Below are 20,132 nucleotides of genomic sequence, written 5' to 3' on the forward strand. Positions count from 1 at the left end.
CACTTTCACAAAATTCTATGAAGTGGATGTTCAGGCACCGGCAGATGCTTCCTTTGGCCGCAAGGTTCTTAGTGCGGCAGTTCCTTAGGGTCCCTTGTTTTGGACCCCTGGCTGTTTTGGGATACGTGTTTTATCCCTGGGTTATTTGCTTTTCCTGGGTTGTTGCTCCTGTTGAGCAAGTTTTTTTCATGTTGCCCAGCTGGTTTCCTTCCTTTGGTAAGGTTCCTTTCTTTGATGTGGAGACTGCGTTGCCTTACGGCGCGGCTGCGTTTCCCACCCCTCATGTTTGCACTGCTTTGGGACGTCCCCATTGTGACGAATATGAAGATGGCGGCGACTGTCGGAGGACGTAAGAGAAAACGGAATTTTTGTAAAATCTTACCTGTAAAATTCCTTTCTCTGAGTCCTCCAACAGTCGCCGCCCCCGCCCCTCTTTTGGGGTTTGGTTATATACTCTACTGCTATTCCACTGAAACTGAGATATGGATGCAGGAAATAGGAGGGTATTGACTGAAGGGACCACCTCCTGGGGGTGGGATGTGTTAAAAGCTTTAATGTTAACATATTCTGTTGCCTAGCTACTCCTTCGGAGCAAAGTCTAATACCCCATTGTGACGAATATGAAGATGGCGGCGACTGTCGGAGGACTCAGAGAAAGGAATTTTACAGGTAAGATTTTACAAAAATTCCGTTTTTTGTGGCTCAGGGCTGTGTCTGCCTCTAGAGGCGGGAGGTCACTTCCTCTTTATTCACATGCAGATCGATCAGCATGTATAACACACTGTGGGGGGGGGGGGATTTTTATTGTGTTTCCTGGCCTGCATTCCTGCTGGCATTCATTTTTTTGCAGTTTCCTGCAACATAGAACTTGCTCTTCATTTATGGTGCATTTGTGGTGGGGACCGCGGATACCGCCGATTTTAAAGGGCCAGCGTCCTTTAAAATTGTGATTGCTATATGGAGTCCCAGAATAGCAAATTCCCCCCCAGATCTGGTTGAGGGTTCAGGTACTCCTGAATCCTCTGCTATAGTCTCCTTTACTGCTGCACTTGCGACTTTAGCGTCATAAGTGGATTGTTGATGCCTGACCGGGCTTTTAAGAAAAGGCCTATGCCCTCTCAGTTTTCTGATTCAGAGGCAGATTTTGTTGCCACGGACAGCGTGCTCCCTGGGGGTCTCAGTCCTCTCGTATGTGGAAGGGGAGGATTCCTCCTCCGGATCAGCACGGGACCGCGCTGTGGTGTCCGAGCCTAATAGCTCTGTTAAAGACACTTTAAAATTTTGATGATGCGGTAAGCGGTCTTCCTTTGGGACCCGCATAGCCCAAAAATTAGGTCAGGTTCTCCTTGTCCCGCTGAGTTTCACGATACCGTGAATGAACAATGGCGTCATTTGAAATGTAATTGTGTGTGGTGCCCAAGAGATTTCAGTACCGTTATCCTTTTGCGGATCCGGTGGATTCTCGCTGGACTGCGGCTCCTAAGGTGGACCGCACTGTGTCCAGGTTTAACTAAGGCACTTTAATGCCCGTGGAGGTTTTTCCGGTGTTTTTAAAAAAAAACAAAAAAAAAACCCGCAGATAGGCGGGTGATAACTCTTTCCCGCCACATCTATCTGGTAGGGGGTTCCTTGCTGAAACCCGTGTTCGCTTCGGTAATAGTCTCTCAGGCTGTTGTGGAGTGGGCCTAGGTGCTTGAGCGTGCCCTAATTGCTGACTCCACCTCTCCTGCTGCTCTGGAGATGGTGGATCAAATGAGGCCCCTTTAGTTGCACGACTTTCAGCAGTCGCAATTGCGATTCGTCACATCGTTTGTTCCAAAAGCTGGTCGGCGACCAGTCTTCCAAGTAGACAGTGTCTGTCATCCCTTATGCGGGGGGTCGTCTTTTTGGGGACTCTCTGGATAATCTGGTAAAGGGGCTCACATTCATCCCGTGGCAAGTGGGGTCCCTCCTTTAAACCTAACCAGGGGTCCTTTCGTGCCTTCAAGGCACATGACAATGGTAAGTCCTTCAAGGCCTTTAGTGGCCAGAAGAAGCCTTGGGCGGGCAAGTCAAAAGCCACTAACACTGGCACGGCGGCTCAGTCCGCCTTGTCCTGAAGGGGCGCCCTCACCCGTTCTGTGGTGGGGGGACGTCTGAGTTGTTTTCCCGAGCCTTGGCTGTCCAAGATTCAGGTGGGCTCGTGAACTCATTCGTTCGGAGTGCAAGATCGAGTTTCGATCTCGCCCCGCAGACAGACTCTTCCCCTTAATTCTTCAGTCCACCCCCGATCATTTCCGAGATCTCTTCGGCGGTTCAGGTTTCCCTCACCCGAGGGGTGGTCGTGCCGGTTCCACGGCAGGACAGGTTTCAGGGTTTTTACTCGAATCTGTTCACAGCAGAAGGGAGGGCAAGGTGTGTCCGATTCTGGACTTATAGTTCTAACCCGCCTTGGGCAGGTTCAGAAGTTCCGAATGGAGTCCCTCCGGTCAGTGGTGGCATCCCTGAGTCCAGGGGATTTCCTGGCATCCTTCGATCTCAAGGATGCGTATCTACACATCCCTATTTACGGGGGTCGTCAGAGGTACCTCCGATTCGTAATAGCGGAGGAGCGTTATCCGTTCGTGGCGTTGCCTTTCGGCCTCACTTCGGCTCCCAGGGTTTTTTTACCAAAGTGTTGGCTCCTGTTCTAGCCCTGTTACGGGTACAGGGAATTGCCATCCTCCATTTCCTGGACGATCTCCTATTTCAGGTCGAGCCCTAGTGCCACTCTGTTGCGCGATCTGTCGATCGGGGTTCAGACGCTCCGGGAGTTTGGGTGGTCCATCAATTTTCAGAAGTCGACTTAGTCCCCTTCTGTTCGCCTCCCTTACCTTGGGATAATTCTGGACTCCGTCCAGGAGAAGGTCTTGCTTCCAGAGGACAAGCTCCAGATCCTGCAGGGCGAGGTCAGGTCCCTCAGGGACAACGAGTTCTCCTCCCCTCGGACCTGCATGAGGTCCTTTGGGCTTGCTGGAGTCGGCTTTCGAGGCAATCCCATTTGCACAGTTTTCACTCGAGATCTCTTCAAGCAGAGATGCTGGTCAGGTGGGACAGACATCCTCAGTCTTTGGAACTGAGGATTTCTTTGAGCCCCCAAGTAAGATCGGATCTCCTGTGGGGGCTCCAGTCTCCGGCTCTGAAGGGAGACAAGTCCTTTCGTCCGTTGCTATGGCCTGTGGTCATCACGGACGCCAGCCGGTTAGGCTGGGGTGGAGTTCTGGGCAAGTTGTCTGCCCAGGGCACTTGGTCGGAGGGGGAATCCTCCCTGCCGATAACTGTTTTGGTACTGCAGGCAATCAGGCTCTGTTTGCTCCGTTGGTCGGATCGACTTCAGGGCTGCCCAGTGCGTGTCCAGACGGACGACGCGACTGCGGTGACTTACATTGATCGCCGAGAGGGCACCAGGGGTGCCCGGGCGGCCATGGCAGTGGCCGAGATCCTGTCCTGGGCCAAGACGCAGGTCCCGGCGATTTCGGCAGTTCACATTCCAGGTGTAGAGAACTGGCAGACGGACTATCTGAGTCGCCAGACCCTGGACCAAGGGGTATGGTCCCTCCACCTGGAGGTGTTTCGGATGCTGCATACGCGTTGGGAATCCACGGACGTGAATCTGTTCGCATCTTGTCTCAACAACAAGGTGGGAAGGTTCGTAGCACGAACGCGCGACCCTCTGGCGGACGCCTCGGATGCGTTGGTAGTGCCTTGGCATCAGTATCGGCTGATTTATGCCTTTCCCCCGATTCAGTTGTTGTCCAGATTCCTTCGCAGGTTGGTCTCGGAACCAAGGTTGGTGATTCTGGTGGCCCCAGACTGGCCGCGTCGGTCTTGGTACGCGGACATCATGCAACTGGTCGCCGAGCCTCCCTGACGGCTCCCGCTAAGAGACGATCTTCTGTCTCAAGGGCCGATCTTCCATCCTGCTTTACAATCGCTGGCTTGACGGCGTGGCCGTCGAAAGCCAGGTCTTGAGAGACAGACGTATCTCGTCAGCGGTCTTTCCTCCCTTGCTCGAGGTCAGGAAGGCCTCCTCAGGTAAGATTTACTATCATACCTGGAAGGTTTATTTTGCCTGGTGCGAGTCGCAGGGTTTCCATCCTCGCTCCTTTTCGGGGGTGAGAGTGTTGGCTTTCCTGCACACTGGTGCGCGCTGACCACTAATAAGGGCCAGTTCTCTGTGCTGGCCCTTCTGTTTTCAACGCCCCATGGCGTCATATTCCTTGATCCGCACCTTTATGCAAGGGTTGCGTCATCTGGCTCCCCCTAGGAGGGCACCCTTGCCCCCTTGGGACTTAAATTTGGTTCTGTCCGTTTTGCAACGTCCTCCGTTTAAAAACATACGGGAGATTCCTCTGCCGGTGCTGTCACGGAAAGTTGCCTTTCTGGTGGCGATCACATCTGCTCGCAGAGTGTTGGAGTTGGCGGCCCTGTCTTGCCGCTCCCCCTTTCTGGTTGTTCATAGGGATGAAGTGGTCTTGCGACCTCATCGGGCCCTTCTTTCAAAGGTGTTTTCAGACTTCCATCTCAACGAGGACATTGTCTTACCTTCGCTGTGTGCAAAGCCTTAGCATCCTACGGGGTTTGCCTTGCATTCCTTGGATGTGGTCTGGGCGATCAGGGTTTCCCTATTGTCTACTGCATCCTTCAGACCGTCAGATTGTTTTTTGTCCTTCCTGAGGGACCTCGGAAGGGTACGGCTGCGTCTGTGGCTACCATTTCTATATGGCTCAGACAGACGATTATTCAGGCCTTTTCGATTAGGGATCAGGTTTCACCCTTCCCTGTCACTGCGCACTCTACCAGAGCGGTTAGTGCGACTGGGGTTTTGCGCCATCAGGCGTCAGTGACTCTGGGTGCAAAGCGGCGACTTGGTCGTCTGTGCATACTTTTTACATGATTTTACAAACCTGATATCCTGGCATCAGCAGATGCCTCTTTTGGCCGCAAAGTTTTTGAGTGCGGCAGTGCCTTAGGGGAGACAGGGTAGTTTTTGGCCTGTCTCCTCCTGTCGGGGGTTTCCTCCTTTTTTGTTTTGTTTTCCTGGGTTTTCGCTCCTGTTGAGCTTTCTTGTTGCCCAGTGCTTACCTTTCTGGTTTGGAAAAGGATATTTTCTCTCACCTGGGTGCTGCGTTGCCTTTTTGACTGTTACTTTTCCCACCCCTCACATCTACACTGCTTTAGGACGTCCCAGACGTGCAGATTGTATGAGAGGACGTAAGAGAAAATAGATTTTTTGTAAGAACTTACCGTAAAATTCTTTTCTCTGAGTCCTCTGACAGTCGCCGCCCCCCGCCCCTCTTTTGGGGTTCATGGATCTCTATACTGCTTGCTACCAAACTGAATTGGGAATACAGCTAGCCGGGGGTATTGGACCAGAGGGACAGCCCCCTGTAGGTGTGTCTATGCAAAGTTTTGTGTATATTCTAACAAAATCTTCTGCCTAGTTTACTCCTGTGGATAAGGCCAATACCCAGACGTGCAGATTGTAAGAGTGGTCGGCGACTGTCAGAGGACTCAGAGAAAAGAATTTTACGGTAAGTTCTTACAAAAATTCTATTTTTTCACCATCCGGTGAAGTTTATATTTGCACTATCACCTATATTTATAGGTAATTCATTTCCATTTTTGCACAGATATTAAGCACTTTTTGGTGATTTTTTATTACAATATCTATTGCATCTGTTTTAGCGCTTCATTATTTCCTTGATTTCCATTTAAGTCAATTATACTTAAATTGAGAGCAGCTTCACATTTCTTATTGTTATTTATAAGGGAGGCGCCAATACTCTCTATATTACCTTGCAGACTCTTATAGTTACTTATATTTTCAGAACAGCTTTCAAACCACACTACGAATCCTTTCTTAGGGTATATGCACCCGTCCATATGAAAATATGGCAACTAGTGTGCAGGAGTTTTCTGACAGAAAGTGGAAGCAAGATCCTACAAAAGAGGGCTCTGTATGCATGCAATGTTTGCGCCAACTATATATGGAGTTATTTTCTTTCCTGCAACCACGGATTGCAGGAAAGGAAATTGCTTGATTCCCCATCCAGACAGTCCGTGTTGATGGGGAAATTCCTCCTGCATAGCCAATCTGTTCTCGCGGTGGGGGGAGCAATCCCTCCCGAGAGAACACAGTGATTACTGTTAGCGGCTATGATAGCCGCTAGCAATAATCGCATGTAAAATTCGACAGGCTGGTTGTAGCCGAGTTGATCAATTGATCAACTTGGGTACATTCAGCCTGTGTTCTAAAATTTAGTCGGACCCGTGAAAATTCCGGACCCTCGTCACTTCCGGGGACGCTCCGTCACCCCCAGCTGCTGCGAGCCCTGGTGCGCATGCGCACAAGGCATTTTCAAGGTCCGATGAAATTCTAAGACTTACGAACAGCTGACTGAGAGGAGGAGGGGCTGAGGTGGGACGCACACACCGCTGCGGGATAATGTTACAACACCGCTGCGTCATCGAGCAAGGAACATGTTGCAGAGCTGACTTAGAGGAGGCGAGAAGGAAGTGAATACTCATACTAAATAGTAAATAGTCTTAGAATTTCATCGGACCTTGAAAATGCCTTGTGCGCATGCGCACCGGGGCTCGCATCAGCTGGGTTATGACGTAGCGTCACCGGAAGTGACGAGGGTCCGGGATTTTCATGGGTCCGACGAAATTTTAGAACACCTGCCCATACATGGTTCGAATCTTGGCCGATCCCTTCTCAACCAGCTGATATTCGAACAGTCTATGGCTGGCTTTAGGCACTGCTTACATGCTCACAGCATAAATTGTTTCTGTTGACTGCTACTGCTGTTCAAGGCTGACAGTGTGTAGTCAGCAGCGCCTGCGTCACTGATTACACACTATTGATAGAAAAAGCGGCTTCTGCCTTCTAGTGTCCTTATGTTGCTTACACCTAACAGTGTATTTTGTATGTTGAAAATAGACTACAGTATATTTATTATCCATTGGATCAACATATTACATTTTTTTTTAGCCTTTCATTCAAAAATCTGTGTGATCTCAGGTGGTGCAGATTTATTTTGTGAAACTGTATGTGTGAAAAGTATTGATGAGTCCCTATACCAAGCAAGATTTATAGTTCATAATAAAGCAAATATGTATATTTTTCCTACCTAATGGGTGGCAAAATATCTTTTATAGGCAATCACTGTGTTGGCTATCCTATATCTTCTAAGAACAGACTAAAGATGAAACTAAAGAAACATGCTTCTATTCAATTTGCATAATTTTACAAACATTTTCTAGGCTGAGTGGAAAGAACGATATTACAGTGCCAGCAATACTTCAAAAGATCTGCAAGAGCACATTGAGGAAATGAGGACAAGGAGCAAGGAAAAGGAAAACGCAATTAGCCGACTACAGTTCAGGCTCAAAGAAGTTGAAGGGTCATTTGAAAAAGCTTTCAAACAGTCTGACGATAAAGATGAACGAATAAAGCAAGAGCACAAAATGTTTCAAGATGTAAGTTGAAAAGAGATGTATATAGACAGTGGCCTCCGTTTTCTTTTTTTGCCCTGGTGATTATTTTTTGCTGATATGGTAAATAAAATGGTACACTCTTTGCATAGAAGTTGTAATAAAAGTGCATCCTCGACTTTAGCAAACAGTATATCCACAAAAAGTTGAATTCCCCTATTATAAGTAACACTGAAAGGTTCTCATATCCCACTTTTTTTTATGCAGGCTGAATCTTTCATGTCATGTCACATAATTATTTGTTGCACTTGAAGGGCACAATGACCTGTATATTTATGGTTGCCGCATTAAACCTAGTTTCTATTTTCTTTAAAATTCAACTTTTTTTTCCACAAATTGACTTCAGCCTATGCCATGTGTGGTTCAACCTTCTCTGCTGCAGACATCTTGACCTGTCACCAACAGCTGAGTCAGTTTTTTGGCCCCTAAATTTAATTTTAAAATGGCAATCTCCATATTTCCCAACAGTACAACTTTCTGCTGACTGGACAATGAATCAGCATTATTGCACTTTTGATTTATTGTTTTAATGAGGAGGTATGTGATTTAAAGTGTATATAAACTCTTTACACTAAACGTATCCTATTTGCTCTCTTGGCTGTTAAATATACACTTGAAAGCATTTTATTATATATGAGAAGTGCCAAAAAAAAACTGGTATCAATGAGCATTATTCCCTGCCATCTCCGTGGACTACAAAAAAAACACCACCTTTTATGGAGAGGAGGGTGAAAAAAAAATATATATATAATACCGTATATATACTCGAGTAAATAAGCCGACCCGAGTATAAGCCGAGGCCCCTAATTTTACCACAAAAAATGTGAAAAATGATTGACTCGAGTATAAGCCTAGGGTGAGAATGCAGGGCTGTGGGCATTGTACAGGAGAATGCAGGGCGGCGTGCATGGTACAGGACAATGCAGGGCTTCGGGCATGGTACAGGACAATACAGGGCAAAGTTGTGGGCATGGTACAGGGCAATGCTGTGGGCATGGTACAGGACAATGCTGTGGGCATGGTACAGGACAATGCAGTGCTGTGGGCATAGTACAAGAGAATGCGGGGCTGCGGGCATACTACAGGAGATGCAGTGCTGTGGGCATGGTACAGGTGTACCATGCCCGCAGCACTGCGTCCCTTGTAGTATGCCCGCAGCCCCCCATAATGGCAGGTAGTGCGGCCATGTTTCACTTACCTGTTTTAGAAGCACTTTAAATTTAAAAATGGCGCCGCCCGGTGCCGACGCGTCGCATGCGCCGCCGCCGCTCGGGAAAGCTCATATACGTTCAGCTATTCCCGGAAATGGCAGAACGTGTACGGCCTGTCCCGAGCGGCGGTGCATGCGCGTTGACACGTTGGGGCCGGCCGGCGCCATTTTTAAATGTAAAGCACGTCGGGCCAGCCGGGGACCTTTTTTTTTTTTTTTTTTTTTTTTTTGTTGACTCGAGTATAAACTGAGGGGGACGTTTTCAGCACAAAAAAATGTGCTGAAAAACTCGGCTTATACTTTTATTTGAGGAAGGACATCATTGGTTGTACCAGCTTATGCAATTATTTATTAAGAGCATTTATTATACAGATTTTATTCTGCGCAACACAATTTTATAGATTTTAGATTTTTACACTTTTTATGAGAAGTGAAGTGTTTGCGGCATTTTAAGAATCTAACAGGGACAGGTAGCTCGCAGGAATCCTTTGTTTTTAAAGAGAACTGAACCAGACATGCGCCGGTTTGTTGACAACTGATCAACGTGGTAACGATCAGAATGAACACGTGGTAAAGGACTGCTGTCATAGGCCCTTTACCACGATCCATGATGCGCTGGGTCAAGAGCACAGACACTTCAGTGTGCGTGCCCCAGGGAAGCGCGATTCTGGGAGGACGTTGTGCGCCCTGCCAGAATAAGCCGACCGTGCTGTAAATGTCATTTGGCTATGGCCCAGTCGGCAAGTGGTTAAAGCCCAACAAAAAAGCATATTGATGTATTCAGCATGCACTGTTGCTGCAATGGTGTGTGCTGTTTTAGTAAGTAATACTCGGTTTCATTGAAATAATCATACCTTTTTTGCTACATGCCACTATTGACCACCCTTCTGCCGTTTCCCCATTGCGCTTCTAATACAGGGACAATGATACCTCCTTTGAGTTGAGCCCCTTGTTGATGTCCCTTACCTCTGTAATGAGTCTGACTTTAAGTAGGACTTTCCTTTTCTTCTAGATGCACCCCTCTACCATAAGTGACTGTGCATCCTCCATATCAAGGAATGTTAAAAGGCTCACCTAAGCCTCTATTCACGTCTGAGCAGTATTCCCCAAGTGTTACAGTGATCAAGATGAAGCAGCCCGTTATTCTCAATAGACCAGTTCCTACTTAAGCATTGGGTCACCTGTCTCATGAGTCTCAAAGTACATAAACTTGTTTGGTGCAGAATTGCTAATTTTTGTCACCAGAGACTTTTATAGGAGCGCCTAAAAAACTTTTGAAAAAAATGCATTCACGTGCTTTTTTTTAGGCGTTTCCATGTAAAAGCCTATGGGCCTGAAATCTCATGATTCTTCTCCTGTACCACAAATCATTAAATTGCCTCTAAATTACCTGACTATGATGGTGTGAATTGGGGATCATTGTCTTTCACTGCCATCCTGTAAGATGTGAGATCAAAATCATTGATGGGGGTATAGTTCACAACTTGTAACTACGTGCTACATGCACATGTGATATGTGGACAAGAGTATGGTGCCGTAAATCTATAACATACAAACAAATAGGAAAAATTAGGAGGGGGAAAAAAATAAACCCTCAGTGTTACCAAGAAACTGTTAAAAATTAACATCGTTTAAAAGGTCAACACTAGATTATAGATATCAAACTGGTCATTTGTAAAAAGCTGTATAATTTGACTGTTGATAATTTGCATGAGTGCTTAGAGGCAAAGTTCCTTGTATACAGAGAGGAACAAATGTAATTCGACTTTAGGAATGGAAGGGGAACAATATCATCTGTGTTCCTGTTGAAGGGCAGAGGACTGCCTTTAGTGTTAGCTCCTGTAGTAAAGAAGAGTTTAGGCTCAATAAATTAGATTATTAGACAAGTAAGGAAGAAACTAATCTAAAAGGAGAAAAATTACAAGGGGTTTAAAAAAAAAAGAAAACCTGGCCGGAGTTGTGTTTTTTTAAAATGGGAGCGTTCGATGGTGTGACTGATTCAGGTTTGCAAGTATGGAAGAATTTTGTGATTGACCATAATGCTAGCCACACATGGTTAGAAAATCATTCGAAAAAACTTTCGTTTTTGGTAAAGATCTGTGTTAACGCCATCATTGTATCAAATTGTTTTCCACACTTCTCGACATATTATCGTTTATTAACCTCCTTAGCGGTATTCCCGAGTGTGGCTCGGGGTTCAATTTTAGTGCCATTAGCGGTAACCCCGAGCCACACTCAGGGTACCGCCGGCGAGCATCGCTGGACTCTGGAAGGGGTTACTTACCTTGTCCCCGGGATCCCGCGATGTGTCCCTGCAGCATATGGCGGCCGGATCTTCCGCCCGATGCTGTGAGCCCTGGCTTCCGTCTCCTGCGACGTGACGCTCAAACTTTATCATACCCGAGATGTTATAAAGAAGAACGCACAGTAAAAAAGAAATCCTATGTAATAGTTGGTTTGGGCTGCACGTCCTGAAGAATTACTAGCAAAATAATTGTACTGCTTTCAGCACCTAAAATCGGAAACAATCATACCGCCAGGGAGGTTAACGACATGAATGGTACATTTTTTGTGTATCAATGCACATGCGCTGTATGTTTTTTCTAACTATTTAACGATTATCTAACGACTATCTAATGATTTATCTACTAATGTTTAGATAATCATTCGATTACGCAACAAAATTCTGACATGATGGAGATTTCTGTTGGCCTAAAACAAAATGCGCTCACTAACATTTCTAAAGTCAAACAATCTGGCTTATAGAAACACTTCTTCAAATGATTTTCTATCCATGTATGGCCAAGCTTTAGATTACTAGTAAATTTCTCATAAATCACACATTTATCTAATCTAGATCTCACCTCTGAAAAAGGGATGCAACACTTTCCAAGGCATTTATTATTGTCTGCTTAGCTGGTATAAGATAGAACTTTGATTCTTGTTGCCCCTTGGTACAGTATATCATTTGATTGGAAGGTTGTTGGGCTTCACACAGGGGCACGCAGCATGCAAAATCTAAGGAAATAGGTTATGATATAAAACCTTGAACTGTAAACCAAAAGAAAGTTATCTTTCTTAACACCAAGGTGCCTAAGCATTCCTGTGTCTACAGCCTTGTGGCTGTATATCTGCAGTTTGAGATCCAAGGCACTAATGCCTCTGACTTCTAGTCTCGGCAGCTTTGGAGTGAGATTCAACAATGCCACGGATAAGCTGCTCACTGTTCTCCTTGGTGGAGGCTCTAACATGAGGAAGCCCTACCTCTACCAAAATGGCTGCCTCCAGACAGAGACACAGTGCAGAACAAGGCATGGTAAGTAGTTGACTGGGTACAGATCTACTTCAGACAGACTGCAGGCAATACTGGTGACTAGTAATTTGCCCTCTGGTTGGAGTTCTGTTCCTCTTGAGGAGGGGGATGGCTTGAGCTGTGAATACTGGCACATTTCCAAGCTGAATCTGAAGGCATGATGTTTGTTGAACATGATATGGTGGGCCAAGTTGTCTACTACTCTTCTTGAAAGAGTTTTTTTTCCAGTTTCCAAACTGCCATATTTCAAAAGGAACTAGGGCCACAAGCTATAAAGAGGTGGATTTCACAAGCCAAAAAGCTGGTACATAGGCATGATTTGTTTTTTTAGAATTGATTACATATAATTTATGAATGGGCACTGGGCTACTGCCAAGTATCTGTACTGTCTACCAGTCTGTTTTTTCACTGTTTTGGTTTCTATTTTTCAATTTTAAACTCCTTTTACTTAGTGACAGAAAATGTGGTCTATTTTTTTTTTTTCTTTCAATAATGTTTATTCAAAGATTATAAAAGTAGACCAAGATTACAAATGCCATTATACTTAGCAACACACAACATCTCCTTTTCATAACAAAATAAAAGATTACAAAAAATAACAATAACAACCTTCCCAGTATATAAAATTAATAGTGGGAAATCCAGGCTGTCATTATGTATAAAGTCTGCTAACTGAGATTACTGGTCAAACATTCTTCCCGACTGGTCAACCTAAGCATATTAGGAACGACTCATTACCCATGTAGCTTAAACAAGCTCATCATGGCAGTGTGCGAAGACATAAGGCGCAGGATAACCATGATTTGATCCTGGTTAGCTAGGGGCTCTCTCAGCCCCCTAAGCCCACAGGCCACATACTCAACAAACCTAAATCTTCCACACACCTCCCACTTCTAAAGGAGTTTTTTTCGAGTTGTTGGAAGATTATATAACAAACAAAATGTTGTCTATTTTAACGCTCTCAAGCTACACAGGAAAAAAACCAAACGTGTGCTGACGACTGCTGACAGTGCATAATTTTGTTTCATGCTAGGAGTTGTGTGGGCTGTTTGTTGGCATTCATTGACCTAGAATATTTTCTGTTTCCTTGAATTCGGCAGTTGGTAAATGTCTGTAAAGTAAATGTTGTGTCTATATCTTTTCTGTAGCAATCCTTTTTTTTTTTTTTTGGTTATAAAAGATTAAAAACAGTGATGTTTGTGCAGGGCTAGAACTTCTGATAGATGTAACAATCAAAGTTAGGGTGATCTGAAACAGGCAAGAGCAATAGGTAAATATACAGGAGCAATATGCAAAAAATATAGTGGGCCTTTTGAAGGTGTCAGCATTTGCGAATAAGTGACCTAATGGGGGAAGTTGGGAGAGGGAGAAATGTAAAAAGGGGTTGGAGGAAGAGACATGAAAGTGGAAAAACAGAGGGTGAGCCTCCATTGGGTGAAAATAGGAGTCAGGGATACATACAGTAGAAAAGGTGTCGGGTTTTATTAGAAAAAAAGAATATTGCTTAAAATCTAACATGATTAATTTTGTTTTACAGCTTCTGCTGGAATATGAATCGCTTGGAAAGGAACATGAAAGGGTTAAAGTAAGAAACTTTTGTATTATACACTGACATGCTTTGAGGGAGTTTTGACACTGTATTGTGTGCCATTTATAGGCAGCTCCATATCCAATAGCAAAAAAAAAGTTTCCACAAATAAGTACAGGACCTCAGAACGGCTTTTTACCTTATATCTTTTCAGGACACACTAGGCATGACTGAAAATAAGTTGTGTGATGCACAAACTGACGTGAAGGAGCTTAGAAGGTAATGGTGTTTTCTTTACAAGTCAATTGGCAATAGTGTGTCTGTTAGTGTTTTGTTTGAAAAAATAATATAGAAAGTTCACATTAAAATAAATGGTATGTATTGTTAGAAAAAAAAATATAGAATGATATGTATTATTTGAAAAGTAATATGAAATCAGCATATTGGTATTTCTTAAGCAGACGTTTGTAGGAGTTTGTAGTAAGTAATCCAGTCACAAACCCTGGGCAGGAAAAATGAGTATTCTACTTTTACTATATATAATAAAAAAAAACAGTAGTAACATTAAACACTGCCTGTCAAAGCATTTAGAAGGCCCAGGGATTTCAGATTTATTTCTGTAAACTTGCTTGGATTCTTCCTTTTTAGATCCTATTTCTCTATCATTCATTGACTGACGCTGCTCCAAATTCTTCTTGACCATTGGGATATGCTGCCCCCTACAGGAGTAGGACACTGGGCAGGGACAAAATGTACCACGCCTATGGGGCAGTCCCTGCAGGCATACACCCACACACTCTGCTATAGCCTTCAGTTTGTTTCTGCCTAGTTTAGGAGTAGGACCTAGTTCCCTGTTGGGACTTTGATCTTAGCTATTTTTTTGGGACTGGGGTGGGGGGACGTCTTCACTTCTTTCCTGAACCATGGACTTCCTTGATTCAGGACAAATGGGTCCACGAACTGACCTGATTGGGTTACAAGATCGAATTCTGGTCTCAACCGTCGGACAAGTTCTTCCCGTCCAATTTATGTCTATCTCCAGACCGGTTAAGGGATCTACGAGAGGCGGTACAAGATCTGCTGTCACAAGGGGTGATTGTGCCAGTTCCTTCTCGGGAACGCTTTCAGGGGTTCTATTCAAACCTGTTCACTGTGCCCAGGAAAAAAGGCAAAGTACGTACAATCCTGGACCTCAAGGCTCTGAACTGCTTTGTGGGGGTACAGATGTTTTGAATGGAGTCCATTTGCATGATAGTGGCGTCTCTACACCAAGGAGTCTTTTTGGCCTCCATAGATATCAAGGATCCATATCTACACATCCCTATTTTCGCTGGACACCAGCGTTTTCTTCACTTCTCTGTAGGAGAAGAGCTTTATCAATTTGTGGCGTTACCCTTTGGTTTCGCCTCCGCTCCCAGGGTCTTCACCAAAGTGCTAGCTCCGGTGTTGGCATTGCTGCGACAACAGGGATCTTAAGAGCAGACTCCCATTCAGCCCTGTTGGGCGACTTGACAATTACTGTACGGACTCTACAAGAGTTCGGTTGGAACATCAATTTAAAAAAATCTGCCCTGGTACCATCCTTAAAACTGGATTGTCTGGGCCTGACCCTGGAATCCGCTTCGGCGAGGGTTTTTCTTCCCCCGGACAAGCTGCAAAAGTTCCTGCCCTGTTTTTGAATATAGGAGACTGCTGCCTTGTTGTCCAGTCGTAGAAGGACTCTCTTGCCACTGATGTGGGGGGGCTAGAGAGGTTAGGGCTAGGAATGCTCCTTTCAAGTCCAGGACGTTCGAGGCTAGGCCCTCGGCTTGGAAAGACCCATCTTCCCTGGACTTCAATTTCCTCGCAATGGGCTCCCCACCCCTTTCCGCTGGCGTCTGAAGTAACTGTGGTCCAGGAGAGGGAACCGAACTGTCCAGATTTGGAGAGGTTCTGAAGCTTTGTCCACCAATGAAGACTTCTGCGCATGCATGATGTTTTCATAGATAGTGTAGGACCCACTGATAATGGGGTACTTTGACGCAGTAGTGGGCTTGAGCACGATATGGCCATATGGTGGGACCAAACCCCCATTTTTATTTATGGATTGTCTTCAGATTTGGTAGTTATTTCTTTTGCATTTGCGCGCTATTCTTTTTTAATATACATGTCTTTTGGTTCATAGCTGCAGCAGCTTTAGAAATACATGGGTATGCTCCCCCAAATGTTTTGCCTGTTTATTATGTATTCGGTCTGACCAGACTATCGAGGTTGAGCAACCCTCCCCACCCCCCCACACACCTGTACTCAATCAGTGTCCACCATCAAGTGGATATAGGAGGAGTCCCCTGTAGTGCATTTGCACATCCTTCCCAGCAAGGAGTATTATCTCCAAGGGTTAGGCTGGATTCATCTCTTTTTCATAGATAGTGTAGGACCCACTGATAATGGGGTACTTTGACGCAGTAGTGGGCTTGAGCACGATATGGCCATATGGTGGGACCAAACCCCCATTTTTATTTATGGATTGTCTTCAGATTTGGTAGTTATTTCTTTTGCATTTGCGCGCTATTCTTTTTTAATAATGATGTTGAGGATGCACTGTGAGAGACGTTGTTTCTTCCACTGTTTTAGGAAGCCGGTCTGAAAGTACCTCAGATGCCAATGTGACCATGGCACCATCGGGATTCATGCTGTCATTGAACCTATGGGGCTCAAACAGAGAGAAATTGTCAGGCGGGGGTTGCGCAAGATCTTGGAAACTCTTTGAATGATGGTCTTCGCCTTCTGTATGGGTAATGACACTGTACCCTTACTGGTGTTGAATAATGTTCCAAGATAAATCATCTGCTTGGTAGGCATGAGATGGCTCTTCTGATAGTTTATCAACCACCCTGCCTGTGTCAAAGACTGTAACAAGATGTCCCTCTGTGGAAGAAGGTGACTCTGACTGTCCGCGAGCAAGAGGATGTTGTCCAGGTAATGATATACCCATAGGCCCATTTCCCTGATGGGGGCTATGGTAGAGACCAGGACCTTTGTGAAGACCAGAGGAGAAGTGCATAGGCCGAATGGAAGCCACTGAAAAGGAAGATGTAGGTGACCCACTGCAAACCTCAGATATTTCTGAAAGGATGGAAGAATTGGAATGTGAAGATGGGCATCCTGAAGATCTATTGAGAGTAACCAATCCTTTGGTTGTACTGCCTGGATTATCGTCTGTAGAGATTCCATCTTGAAACGTTCTAGACAGATATGTCGATTGAGCTTTCTCAGGTCTATTACTGGCCTCCATCCCCCCGGTTTTCTTTGAAAGGATGAATAGAGTGAAGTAGAAACCTGTATACTGCTCCGAGGGGGCACTGGAACCACTGCGCTCTGTACTTGAAGTGACGTTCTAAACTGTAGAAGAGCTTCTGCTTTTTTGAGGCGATGTTGGGATCTTTGTCCTCTTGAAGTAATCTTGAGGAGGCTGAGGAGAGAAAGTCCAGTAGTGCCGGGTTTTATTGTAGTTAGGACCCAAGGGTCCTGGCATCTGTTTGCCCAAACTGGCACAAAATGTTTGAGCCTGGCTCCCACTGGGAGTGTTTGGGCCTGCCCTATGTCAAAAGGATTTTGTTTTTTTCTGGGGGGCGGAGAAAGGTTTACCTTTTCTTGTCCCCAGAAAGGAAGACTGGTTACCCCTCCAGGTTTTCCGGCCATCTCAATTTTGGCGAGACCGTCTGAAATCTCTTGACCTGGATTGCTGAAATCTAGAAGTGAAGTTTCTGGATCTCCCGGTCTGTCTGTTTTGGGGAAGTAAGCCTGACTTGCCACCAGTCACTCTGGAGATTGCTTTGTCCAATTTCTCCCCAAACAGAGCCTTCCTAACAAAAGGGAATCCTGCACCAGTTCTGTTTGGAAGCAATATACGCTGCCCACGGCTTTAGCCATAAGGCCCTTTTGGCCATGACTGAATGCCACATTGGCTGAGCAGCTGCTTCTCCGACAAAATTGGCCGACATCTTCAGTGCCTTTTATGATGTCTTGCTTTGGCACATCTCGTCTTATAGCCGACTCTTTGTTTTCTATCCAGGCTTTTATTGCTGTGGACACTGATGTAAGGGCGATTGCTGGCTTACATGCTGTACCTGAAGCTAGATGGCTCCTTTTCAGATCCAGATCCATATGCCTCTCTAAAGGATATTTAAAGGATGTTGAATCTTCCAAAGGAAGAGTAACATTCTTTGCTAGTCGGGTCACTGCTGCATCCACCACTGGCATCAAATCCAGGGGCTCTGAATCAGCTGGAACTAGAGGGTAACGTTTCCCAAACTTTGCGAGTGAAAACTTATTTTCCGTCTTCTTCCACTCCTCCTCAATCACCTCCTTTATCTCAGGCATCAAAGGAAAGGCTGCTTGTTTCCTTTTTAAGTGTGGGCAGTACCTTTTTGACTTTGAGGGGGGCTCCCCAGGATCCTCCCATGCGATGGCCAATTTCACTGCCTCCATAAAAGGCTGAATGAGTGAAAAACTGAAGCCTCCTATCTCTGAGTCTTCAGAAGATGTATCCGAAAGATCCTCCTGAGAAGGGGTTCTGGTCCTGTGCCTTGAAGGGGGTATTGGCATGCTGGCCATAGAGGGGCCTGGCACCTCTGGATCAACGTCCATTGCCTGCGGGTCCTGAGGTACTGCCTGAGCAGGCATCATGACAGCCAGTTCAGAAAGAGAATCTTTCATGGTCTTTTTCAAAAGCTTGGCCACTTGTAGACTTTCTTGGTCTCGGTCACCTGCGTATTCCTTAAAGCAGCTCTGACAGACCTGCTTGTTAGGTAGGGGTGTGGCGCCACAGGCCCAGCATTTTTTCCTCACCGAACGTGTATGAGGAGAGTAAGAGCGATAGCTCCTATGAGATCTAGATCGACCGGAAGATCTATGTCTAGATGAATGTGACCCGTGGCCCGGACTGCGTTCACGAGGATAAGCATGATGTCCAGATGACTTTCTCTACCTCAAACAGGGCTGAAAAATATCGAGAGAGAGAGTTTTTTTTTTTAAAAAACACATTTGTCAGTACGCTCCTTTTGATACTCACGCAAGGGTGGTCCCATACCTAATATACCTTTGCGGATCTTGATCATGAGGTGAATGGCTCATGTTGGCTATAGCAAGAGGATCAGCTGAAAATAGGGAGTAGGAAGAAAGCTTCAAACTCGTGCCAAAAAAAAAAAGAAAGGATATTCTAATATTTGTTTTTTTTTTTTTTTTAACCACTTGCCGACTGCCTCCTGTACATTTACTGCGGCACGCAGCCGCTTACAGGCAAAGTGATGTAGTACTACGTCGCTTGCCAAAGAGCCTGTAGGGGGCGAGCGCTCGCCGCCGCCGGCATGCTCCCGCCCCCGCTCGTTCCCTGCCTAGCCAGTGCGTGTGACCGGCGGCTCCGATGTCCGCCGGCCACTAGCGATCTCCCTCAAGAGTGGGAGAAAGACAGACGGCTGATGTAAACACAGCCGTCTGTCATTCTCCCTGAAGTAATGACAGAGGCTATGCGATCCTGCTATGTAGGATCGTATGTCTCTGTGATTACTTCACTAGCCACGCCCCCTAACAGTTAGAATCACGCCCCTAGGGACACACTTAACCCCTTGATCACCAATAAAGTTAACCCCTTTCCTGCCATTGTCATTTTGACAGTAACAGTGCATATTTATAGCTCTGATTACTGTAGTAATGTCACTGGTACTCCCAAAAGTGTCAAAAATGTCAGTCAGGGGTCCGATCTGTCTGCCGCAATGTCGCAGTCCTGCAAAAAAAATCGCAGATCGCCGCCATTACTAGTTAAAAAAAAAAAAACAAAACAATAAAAATTACATAAATCTTTCCCGTAGTTTGTAAACGCAATAACTTTTGCGCAAACCAATCAAAATATGCTTATTGCGATTTTCTTTTTTACCAAAAATATGTAGCAGAAAACAAATTGGCCTAAAATGTAGAAAATTTAGATTTTTACATTTTTTTTGGAGAATTTCATATAAAAAATGTGAAAGATATTGTTATTTTTTCAAAATTGTCGCTTTTTTTTTGTTTATAGCGCAAAAAATAAAAATCGCACAGGTGATCAAATACCACCAAAAGAAAGCTCTGTTTGTGGGAAAAAAAGGACGTCCATTTCATTTGGGTAGAGCGTCACACGATCGCGCAATTGTCCGTTAAATTCACGCAGTGCCGAATCACAAAATAGGGCCTGGTCTTTGAGCAGCCAAATCCTCCGGGGCTTAAATGGTTAAAGGAAATACCAGAAAAAGACATACCTGGTCAACGAAACGACCTGACGAGGCTGCACATAGGTTGCCAGTGAGCCCCAGACTAATTAATCAGAATTTATAGGGAAGGGGAGGGAGTGAAATCCCTGGGACCTGCTCTTCCTGGAAAAAAGGCAATATTTGTTTGCTGGTTTTTTTTTTTTTTTTAAACTAAAAATGGGAAGGCTTGTTTCATTATACATATACACACACACACACACACATATATATATATATATATATATATATATATATATATATATATATATATATATATATATATATATATATATATATACT

The 20,132-nt window shown here is 45.1% G+C and overlaps 1 protein-coding gene across 1 annotated transcript in view; it reads left to right on the plus strand.

Annotated features, from left to right (window-relative positions):
• MPHOSPH9 (M-phase phosphoprotein 9) overlaps window positions 1-20,132 on the plus strand; it is a 217,289-nt gene that overhangs the window by 136,072 nt on the left and 61,085 nt on the right. The window contains exons 13-15 of the mRNA XM_082258440.1: window positions 7,288-7,503; window positions 13,579-13,626; window positions 13,784-13,848. Of these exons, the coding sequence (XP_082114566.1) occupies window positions 7,288-7,503; window positions 13,579-13,626; window positions 13,784-13,848 (329 nt within the window). The remainder of the gene's footprint in view (window positions 1-7,287; window positions 7,504-13,578; window positions 13,627-13,783; window positions 13,849-20,132) is intronic.

Source organism: Pelophylax lessonae, assembly GCF_965119305.1.
Source record: "Pelophylax lessonae genome assembly, chromosome: 1".
Classification (NCBI taxonomy): Eukaryota; Metazoa; Chordata; class Amphibia; order Anura; family Ranidae; genus Pelophylax; species Pelophylax lessonae.